We start from the raw sequence: 10,569 nt of genomic DNA on the forward strand, positions 1-10,569 counted from the left end.
CCAAAGAGGACATCCAGATGGCCAACAGACACATGAAACGATGCTCAGCGTCTCTCCTCATTAGGGAAATACAAATCAAAACCACACTGAGATACCACCTCACGCCTGTCAGAGTGGCTAAAATGAGCAAATCAGAGAACTCTAGATGCTGGTGAGGATGTGCAGAAACGGGCACCCTCCAACACTGTTGGTGGGAATGTAAACTGGTACAGCCCCTCTGGAAAACAGTGTGGAGGTTCCTCAGGAAACTGACGGTAGAACTCCCCTATGACCCAGCAATAGCACTGCTAGGAATTTACCCAAGGGATACAGAAATGCTGATGCATAGGAGCACATGTACCCCAACGTTCATAGCAGCACTCTCCACAATAGCTAAAACATGGAAAGAGCCTAAGTGTCCATCAACGGATGAATGGATCAAGAAGATGTGGTTTATCTATACCATGGAATACTACACGGCAATGAGAAACAATGAAATCTGGCCATGAGTAGCAACATGGATGGACCTTGAGGGTGTTATGCTGAGCGAAATAAGTCAGGCAGAGAAGGACAAATATCATATGTTTGCACGTGTAGGAGGATTAGGAGGAACTTAACTGAGGAACAAGGGGGAGAAGAAGGGGAGAAATGGTGGGGGAAAGGGAGAGAGGCAAACCATGAGAGACTCTTGAATGCTGACAAAAACTGAGGACTGATGGATGTGGGGGGGAGGGGGGGATGGGCATGGAGGAGGGCACTTGTGGGGATGAGCACTGGGTGTTATGTGGAAACTAATTTGACAATAAACTATTTGTAAAAAAAAAAATATGTTGGAAAAAGTTGATGATGCAGGCATGGCAAAATATTGCAAACTATTAGATCTGAATGACAGATACATAAGGGTTCACTGTATTATTCTCTTTATTTTGGGGTATGTTTGAAATGTTTTATTATAAAAATATTTAATGTTATCAGTGATAATACAGGATGTAAAGATGTGTATTTAAGACAGTCTATTGAACTCTAAAAAATGATTACCTTTTTAGATAAACAAAATATTTATTATTTAATAATAAAATATTAATAAACAAACTATGAATATAAACATATTTATTTACAAGTAATATTCAAAGTATTTTATCTCAGTTATCTTTGTTAAATTTAACAAAAACTTACTTGAGTTTCAGTCTGTAATTGTCCAATTAATGAAAGAGTCTTAACAGCAACAAAACATACCTGCAATTTCAAACAAACAAAGTTACCAAAAACTCCATGTGGCATAAAATGATTTCTTTCTTTGACTTACTGATTGAAAAATCTGAGCAGCTTTTAATGGCTGATGTAAAATGTGATTTCCAAGTTCAGCATCCAATTCAACAACATCAGAGGGATTTATTAAAATACTGAACCGATAGACCGCATAACTTTGTTTTGAATCTGTAAAAATACACAAACATAAAAATGAGGATAGTTACACATAGGAATTTATCTTAAAGTTTCTAAAACATACAGTCGCCTTTGCTGAACATACCATTGTAGCACTTGCAATCATCTATAAACTTTTGGAGGCCTCCACTTCTGTCAAGATAGATAAGGGCAGCCTCTTTCATTTTTAGATTTGACATTTTCTCCTAATGAGTCTTCTCTATTATAAATTGATTAAACCACAATTGCTGGTAAAGAATACAGATGGTGAAACACACAGAAAAGCTGAGAATACCTAGAAATAAAATAAATTTATACTTCACGATCTCTAATAAAATCTTACACAGTTACATATAAGACTGAGAATGAAATGAAATGAGGTAAAATTCCCAACTTAAAAAAAATTCCTACGCAAGAGAAAACAAAGTTTTGTTCAATAACATTTTTTATCAACAGTAGGTTATGAGATTCTCCACAAGACTTCAAACTTAAGAATAGGAACCTTAACCATCTCTTTACAGAGGCGTTTCAAATAAATGTCTGCTGAAATAAATACTAGATGATGATGTTTAAAAAACAAGAGTGGTAAAAATTGTTTCAAAATTCAACCTAAGTAAAGTGTAGTTAGCCTAAAAAATCTGAAAACTTAATCCTAGATCTAGCATTTCCTAGTTGCTTTGGGGCAATCACCTGAGCTATCTCAGCTCAGTATCTTCACGTGTAGGAAATGAAAGGGTTGTATCAGATGATAAGGTCTCTTCTGGCTTTAAATCTTTTTTATCAGTGACCAACATAAAATATTAAACCTTGGTAATGAGAATGGAATATGCAAAATTCATTTAAAGGTAGCAGACAATAATTGGAAACAATATATATCAATAATTGTATTAGGTGCCAGGGATAAAATGACTTAAGATTGGATCTTGGCATCAAAGAGTTGCCAATTTGGAGAAGTCAGAAATAATGACCAGCACATTTATTAATTATCAAATATTTATTGGGCATTTACTATTTATTGGATACTAGACTGTCATAGGCACTGAAGCTACAAAAATGAGTAAAATATAATTCCTATTGTTCAGAAAGAGTACAGTAAGGGATGACAAACAAGTAAAAAACTTACAACTTAACTTGCTATAAAAGAAATATTAATGTACTAAGGAGTGTAAAAGGAACACGATATATTAAATAGTTCATAAAACATCATCGTCCTTGGGTACGGATCATAATGTTCTCTATTGGTTGAGGTCATTTTGATATAATACAATGACTCATAGGGAAAAAGCAATGAATTCTACTTTAAAGGTGGTATTTGATAAAGATTTCACTAATTGGAGGAGAGGTGAAGACAGCACGACTTTTCCAAAGACAGGGGTAATTAACCCTAATTAACAGACTTACACGATTGAATCCATACTCCTACTACTTGGAATTCAGGTCACTTACCAAAGAAAAGTAATTGAGACTGTCCTTTTTGCCTTTATATAATGGAAACACTTCAGAGTTTCTCCGTGGCCATAAATACAATGATCTTTAAGTGTATGCTGTGTTCAGGACATTTCATCTGTGCTTCATTAGAACATAAGGAAGGTTTCTGGGGCTGAAAGAAGAGAGGCTGTTGATGATGAACTGGCTGGGTGGGTCCCAATCAGACTATACAAATGTTTGAAGTTCATGATGATTATACAGGCGAAAAGAACCCATCAAAGTTTTTAACGGGGAAAATTATGGCCAGATTATCGTGTTGATAATCGATGCCTACAGCCATTGTGGAATATGGGTTGGATAGAGGAAGAGACGATAATCAGTTTCTACTACTGAAATAGTCCAAAGAGATGCATGACCAAACCCTGGGCCTTAGGAACGGAATTAACTGGAGCAGATGCATCCCAGACTTTTAAAGATTTCATGGTGACCGGCCTGTGAGCGAGTTTTCAAAAAGGGTGTGGGTGAATGCTGCTGCTCAAACGGAAATACGGAACCCCGGAAAAGAGTAGGAAAATGACAACGCAAAGTTCATCTGAGATCATTCCGACGGGTTCTTGGGACGCCAGACATATGTAAGCACTAACGCCGTGCAGCGGCTTGGGGGCGGGGGAGGGGAGCTAGAGCTAAAGCTCTGGTGTCACCTGTGTCAAGCGGGGTCCTGGCAGTGGATGCGCTTTTGAGAAAGGAAAAGTAGAGAAACGACACGCAAGCCTGGGGAAAAGCATTAAATAAGCGAACGGGCATAAAATTCTGCAAGTGTTTCCAAACCTAAAGATTCACTCGGCACAGGTGCAGGAGGTCAGGCCCTCTCCCCCGCGGCGTCAGCAGCAAAACACCTCACAAGGCGGATAACAGGGAACCCGGCCTCCTTCCCCGGGACCCACGACCCCTCCCACCCACACCCTACGGTGGGGACCCCCGCCCAGCAGCGCAGCGCGCCCCCTCCTCACGCACCGCGCTCGCTCTCCCACGCGAAGGCCGCCGGAAGACGCCCACGCAGCCCCCCGCGCGCATGCGCTCCCCTCGCGGCCGGTGCTGGCGCGGGGGCTGCCGGGACCGCCTGCCCCCTGCGAGGCCGCGCTGAGGCCTTCTTCCTCCTCCGCTGATGAAATCACCGATTATCCCCCCGCAGGCGACGAAGAGGGAGAACCATAGGCGCAAACCTTTGCTAGTTGTTGTTTTCACAGGTAAAGTGTGTCCATGGTTGTTTTTTGTTCATTTACTGAGGGGAATATAAGTGGTGTGATCGGTGTGGAAAACTTTCTGGGACCCCCTCAAACGCGGCGTGACTGTCTGATGCAACAAGTCCCTGCCACATGGAATGACAGGATTTGGACCGTACTTTCACACAGAAGCTGACACATAACACGTTCCTAGTATTCATAATGGCCGAAAAGTGGGGGAAAGTGATAAATGGATACGTAAAATGTGGTAGCTCCCTACAGTGGGCTGTTATTTGGCCCTAAAAAGCCACGCTCTGCTAACACATGCTACAACACGGACGAGCCTTGCAAACACTGCAAAGCAAAGGAAGCCAGAAATACAGGGCCGAATATTGTATGATTCCGCTTATATTGTTACAGCCCCTCCCGTTTATAACCTTTGGCCAGAGAACCAGAGGATTAGAACACTGCGCACAGCAAGCTAGCCTCACCCTGCGAGAGAAGCTTCTCGAGAACTGCACCAGGAAGGCCGGAAGCCGGAGGCGAGCACAGGAAGCGCGCTGTCTAACCCTGTGCCCGACGCGCGGGCGGTGTTTGTGTCTTGGAGAAACAGGTCCTGGCCACGCAGGAGCCCGGGAACCTCGTCCAGCCTGATGAGCTCGGCGGTGTAAGCTCTGCCGCCGTGGGCCCAGCGCTGAGGAGAGAAGTGTGTGTGACGCCAGCCTGTGTTCCTGGGTTCTGTTCACTGGTCTCGGCTCAGGTGGCTACAGTGAAATAGCCACCTATGAGATGTCTATAATAGGCAGATCTATACAGAAAGTAGATTAGTGTTTGCTTAGACTTGAGGGGAAAGGGAGACTGACTGCTAATGGCTATAGGATTTCTATGTATTTAAACAGTTTTTTAAATGTTCATTTATTATCAGAGAAAGAGTGTGTTGCCTGCATGCGCAAGCACCTTCAAGTGGGGGAGGAGCGGAGGGAGAAAGCATCCCAAACTCGCGGCTCAACCCGCGGCTCGAATTCACAGACTGTGAGACTGAAGAGCCAAAAATTAAGTCCTCCCTTAAGAGCAACCTCGGGCTGCACGTGGCCCCAGTCCCAGGAAAAGCCTCAGACTGCTCAAGGCTAAAGCCATCCTCGGACCGCCCTCAGTTCAGCTAATCAAAAAACATTCCTATGGTCTGAGTCAAGGCTGGGAACTGCAGATACAAACTAGCCAATTTCTCACCGCTTGCCTGAACCCCATGTGGGCCCTTTGAACTCACCTCATAATTGGTCATTTTCAAAGGATTCTCAAGAGTCATGATTGGGTCCCACCGGAAGTAATGAACACCTCACAGATACTGAATGGTCAAAGCTGTTACCCGGGGTGCTGCTGTACAATTGTAATTGGTGCTTATGTGATGATGCTACACGTACTGTAACACCCCCATCCCTTACTCCTTAAAAACCCTGTTTGCTATTGTTCTTCACCTCACCTTGCTGCCATGACAACCGGTAGGCGGGTGAGCCCCTGCTCGAGCTTGTGGTAAAGACCGTTTTGTATTTACATCGGTGCCGGCTCCTTGGAAGCCTCTGGGACTCGCGATTTGGGCACAACAAGATCATGACCTGAGCTGAAATCAAGAGTTGGGAATGAGCCACCCACATGCCCCAGATTTTTTTTAAATTGTGGTAGCATATACACAACATAAAATAAAATGAAACTCTGTACCTGTTAAATAGTAACTCCCCTCACGCACCCCACCACACCTACCGCCTTCTGTCAGACCCTGACAACCACCATTCTACCTTCTGTGTCCATGAATTTGACTACTCTAGTAGGAATCTCTTATAAGTGAGGTTCTTATCTTTTTGTGACTGGCTTATTTCACTTAGCAAAATGTCTTCAGGTTTCCTTCACTTGTAGCATTTCCTTCCAAGACTGAATAATATTCCATTGTAGGTATATATAGCATTTGGTCTATCCAGCCATTAGAAAGAAAGATTTCTTTCTGAGGTGATGACAATGTTCTAAAATGGATTGTAGTGTTAGTTGCATGACTCTGAGTAAACTAAAAGCCAGTGAATTGTACACTTTAAATTGGTGAGTTGTATGGTGTTGGAATTAAATCTCAATAAAGCTGTTACCAAAAAAAAACAAACTTAAAACGTGCTGACTCCTTCACCATTAGTATTACTATAATAGGAAAAAAAAAAGTGGGCGGGGAGGTTGGGATAAAATAGGCAGAGAGGGAAAGGATTACGACCTGAGGTCCCTGGGTGGGGAAGACATATTTTGGAACAATGCTGGGAGTGTTTGACCACAGCAAACCCTCCTCCCCTCCCCCAGGCATAAAGGTTCCTCTTAATGTAACAGACACCACCTACAAATCCTCAGGTTCCCTCAGGTATTTGACAAAAGACAGAATTAAAAATAAGTAGACCATAAAACCTATGACCCACAAGGAATGGTTTGGCCATAGACCACCCCTCATACAGGCCAAACGGTTCCTTGTGGGTCACAGGTCTTAGGACAACCAGACCTAGAGTTATCCAGCCAATAAGGGTAGAAAGTGAGAAGAAACAAAGGGCAGGGAAGGGGCTGACCAGAACCTTATGAAACAAGTGCCCTGCCTGTGGTCCTTGGGCATTCATTCTCAAATGTCCCTCTCTCTACAGACAGCTTTCCTGCTATTCTTACTTCCTAATCTTATGCTCGAATAAACTTTTGCTTGCTGCTCATTTTGTGTCCACCTCTTCATTCTTCAAATGAATCCGGGAGACCAGCAATCCTGGGTGTTGAGGAATAAAATTCTGCAACAGTACTTGGTACAGTTATCCGTCCTGATGTATCCCATGGTTTGAAGAGGACCCAGGTGGTGGAATAAAAGTAATTGAAGCCATTCTTTTTAACATTTACTAGAGTTGACAAACATCTCAGGGTTTGTTTTTCTGGGGGAATATAATCTTTTTAGTGATGAGGTGATGAAAACGCTTTGCTGGAGCCAAAATCAACTTGTAACAGCAAAAGGATATTAAAACCTTTGGACAACAATTCTGCAGTTATGGATACTATTTTAAATGGAAAGTTCTGCTGATGGCCTTATATTTTTAGAATCGATTCACAAAAAGGTGCTCATATATATATTAAGGTCTTGGTTAATCAGTCAACCATAACAATTCATTTCCATGACAAAGTAATAATGAAGTTTTTTATCAACCAAATCCAGGAAAACCTAATAGGCTTTTACATATTTAATACAATATTTAAAATATATTAGACATAATAGCATTTAAAATCTTAGGTAGTCAGTGCATTGCTACATGTTGCAAACTCTGAAAATGATAATGATATCTAGAGTCAAAATTTCATTGCTTCTTTTAAAAGATTTTTTTTAACGTTTATTCATTTTTGAAAGAGAGAGACATACACAGAGTGTGAGGGTGAGGGACAGAGAGAGAGGGAGACACAGAATGCAAAGCAGGCTCCAGGCTCTGAGCTGTCAGCACAGAGCCCGACTGGAGTCTTGAAATCACAGACTCCGAGATCATGACCTGAGCCAAAGTAGGACACTCAACTGGTTGATGCACCCAGTTGCCCCAAAATTTCATTGCTTCTTCTTGCTACATTGCTATACTTACACTTTATTATTATAGAATATCACTGAACAGCATAAATAATTTTCTGTTTGTTTGTTTGTTTGTTTGTTAGAGAGCATGTGAGGGGCAGAGGGAGAGAGAGATTGAGAATCCCAAGCAGGCTCTATGCTGAGCACTGAGCCTAAATATGGAGTTCGATCCCGTGACACCAAATCACAACCTGAGCAAAAATCAAGAGTTAGACACTCAACTGATTGAGCTACCCAGTTGTCCCTCTCTCCTTTTCTTAGTTAGCCTGATTAGAGGCTTATCAACTTTATTGGTCTTTTCACACAATCAGCTTCTGGTTTCATTGATTTTCTCTGTTGATTTCCTCTTCTCAATTTCATTGATTTCTGTTGTAGTTTTTATTATTTCTTTTGCTTACTTTGATTTTAATTAGTGCTTCTTTCCATTGTTTTCTCAGGTAGAAACTTAGATTATTGATTTTGGATCTTTCTTCATTTCTAATATCTGCATCCAATGCTATAAATTTTCCTTTAAGCACTGTTTTCATTATATCCCACACATTTTAGTAATTTGTGCTTTCATTTTCATTTAGTTGAAAATATTTTAAAGCTTCTCTTGGGATTTCTTCTTTGACTCATGTTATTTATAAGTGTGTTGTTTAATCTCCATTTGTTTTGGTTATCTGTTATTAATTTTTAGTTTAATTGTGGTTTTATTTTTGTTTTTTTTTAGAGAGAGAAAGTGCATGAGTGAGGGAAGAACAGAGAGAGAGAGAGAGAGACAGAATCAGAAGCAGGCTCCAGGCTCCAGGCTGTCAGCACAGAGCCGGATGTGGGGCTCGACCCAGGAACTGCGAGATCATGATCTGAACCGAAGTCGGTGCTCAACCAACTGAGCCATCCAGGAGCCCCTAATTGTGGTTTCAGAGCAGACACTGTATGATTTCTATAGCTATAAATTTGGCAAGGTGTGTTTTATGGCCCAGAATTTGGTCTATATGGGTGAATGTTTCCTGTGAGCTGGAGAAGAATGTATTTTACTGTTGGATGAAATAGTCTACAGATGTCAATTATATCCAGCGGATTGATGGTGTTGTTGAGTTCAACTAGGCTCTCAACGATTTTCTGCCTGCTGAATCTGTCCATTATTTTAAAAATTTTTTTTACTGTTTATTTTGAGAGAGAGAGAGAGAGAGAGACATACACAGAGTGTGGGGGGGGGGGTCAGAGAGAGAGAGGATGACACAGAATCCGAAGCAGGCTCCAGGCTCTGAGCTGTCAACACAGAGCCGGATGTGGGGCTCGTACTCACAGTGAGGTCATGATCTGAGCCAAAATCAGATGCTTAACTGACTGAGGCACCCAGGCCCCCCTGGATCTGTCCATTTTTAAGAGAGAGATGTTGAAGTCTCCAACTATGATAGTGGATTCATCTGGTCTCCTTACAGTTCTATCAGTTTTCGTCTCATGTAATGTGTCACTCTTTTGTTAGGCACATATACATTAAGAATTGTTAGATCTTACTGGAGAATTGACTGCTTTATCATTACATAACTCCCTTCTTTATCTCTGATAAATTTCCTTACTTTGAAATCTGCTGTGTCTGAAGTTAATATAGCTACTCCTGCTTTCTTCTGGTTAGTGTTAGCATGGCGTAGTTTTCTCCATCCATTTACTTTTAATCTGTGGTATGTGTCTTTATATTTATATTCCTTGTAGACAACATATAGTTGAATCTAGTTTTTTTAATCTACTCTGACAATCTATCTTTTAATTGGTGTATTTAGGCCATTTATGTTTAAAGTGATAAATATAGTTGGGATTAATAGTTACCATACTTGTTACTATTTTTTATTTGTTGCCTTTTTCTTGTTTTTATTTTTGTTTTCTATTCTCTTTGACTTTTGTGATTTTAACTGATTCTATTTTTTTTTTTTAGCATATCAGTTATACTTCTTTTTTCCCCTCTTTTTATAGTGATTGCCCTAGAGTTTGCAATACATTTACAACTAATCCAAATTCATGTTTGGATGTATATTCACAGAATAGTGAAGCACCTCAGTATGAGTATCTTATAATAACAAAATAAACTGGCTTCTTCCCTTTTATCTCTTGTATTGATATCATTCATTTTACGTGTCTAAAAGCATTAAGTAAACATATGTATATGATATACCCCTATGCATACATTATCAAATACATTGTTGCTATTATTTTGAACAAACTTTTATCCATTAGATTAATTAGGAATAAGAATAGGGACCCTGGCTGGCTCAGTTGGTTGGGCTTCCAACTTTTGCTCAGGTCATGATCTCATGGTTCATGGGTTCCAGCCCCAAGTGGGGCTATGTGCTGACAGTTTACAGCCTGGAGCCACCTTTGGATTCTGTGTCTCCCTCTCTCTCTCTGCGCCTCCTTTGCTCGTGCTCTGTGTTTCTCTCTCAAAAATAAACATTTAAAAAAAGAATAAAAGTTTTATTTTACCTTTTTATTCTTTCCTTGAGGCTATTCCTTTATTTTTAAAATGTTTTATTTACTTTTGAGAGAGTGCAGGAGGGGAGGGGCAGAGAACAAGGGACAGAGGATCTGAAGTGGGCTCTGTGCTGACAGCAGCGAGCCCAGTGTGGGACTTAAACTCAAGAACCAGGAGATATGACCTGAACCAGAGTCAGATGCTCAAGTGATTGAGCCACCCAGGTGCCCTGATGCTATTTTTTTCTTTATGTAGATCTGAGTTTCTGACCTAGGTTATTTTCTTTTTCTCTAAAGAACTTCTTTCAACATTCCTTGCAAAGAGATCTATGGGAAACAAATTACCTCAAGTTTTGTCTAAGAAAGTCTTCATTTTTCCTTCACTTTTGAAGGATCATTTTCCAGGGTACAGAATTCTAGGTTGGTAAAATTGTTTTTTTCTCTTAGCAC

The 10,569-nt window shown here is 40.8% G+C and overlaps 1 protein-coding gene across 1 annotated transcript in view; it reads right to left on the reverse strand.

Annotated features, from left to right (window-relative positions):
• Window positions 1-1,604, reverse strand: part of MCMDC2 (minichromosome maintenance domain containing 2) — a 40,213-nt gene extending 38,609 nt beyond the window's left edge. Inside the window, exons 1-3 of the mRNA XM_039246991.1 lie at window positions 1,511-1,604; window positions 1,286-1,416; window positions 1,156-1,215 (exon numbers count right to left, since the gene is read on the reverse strand). Of these exons, the coding sequence (XP_039102922.1) occupies window positions 1,156-1,215; window positions 1,286-1,416; window positions 1,511-1,604 (285 nt within the window). The remainder of the gene's footprint in view (window positions 1-1,155; window positions 1,216-1,285; window positions 1,417-1,510) is intronic.
• Window positions 1,605-10,569: the final 8,965 nt, after the last annotated feature.

This window comes from Hyaena hyaena, unplaced genomic scaffold (assembly GCF_003009895.1).
Source record: "Hyaena hyaena isolate Hyena2069 unplaced genomic scaffold, ASM300989v1 scaffold_287, whole genome shotgun sequence".
NCBI classification, from domain to species: Eukaryota; Metazoa; Chordata; class Mammalia; order Carnivora; family Hyaenidae; genus Hyaena; species Hyaena hyaena.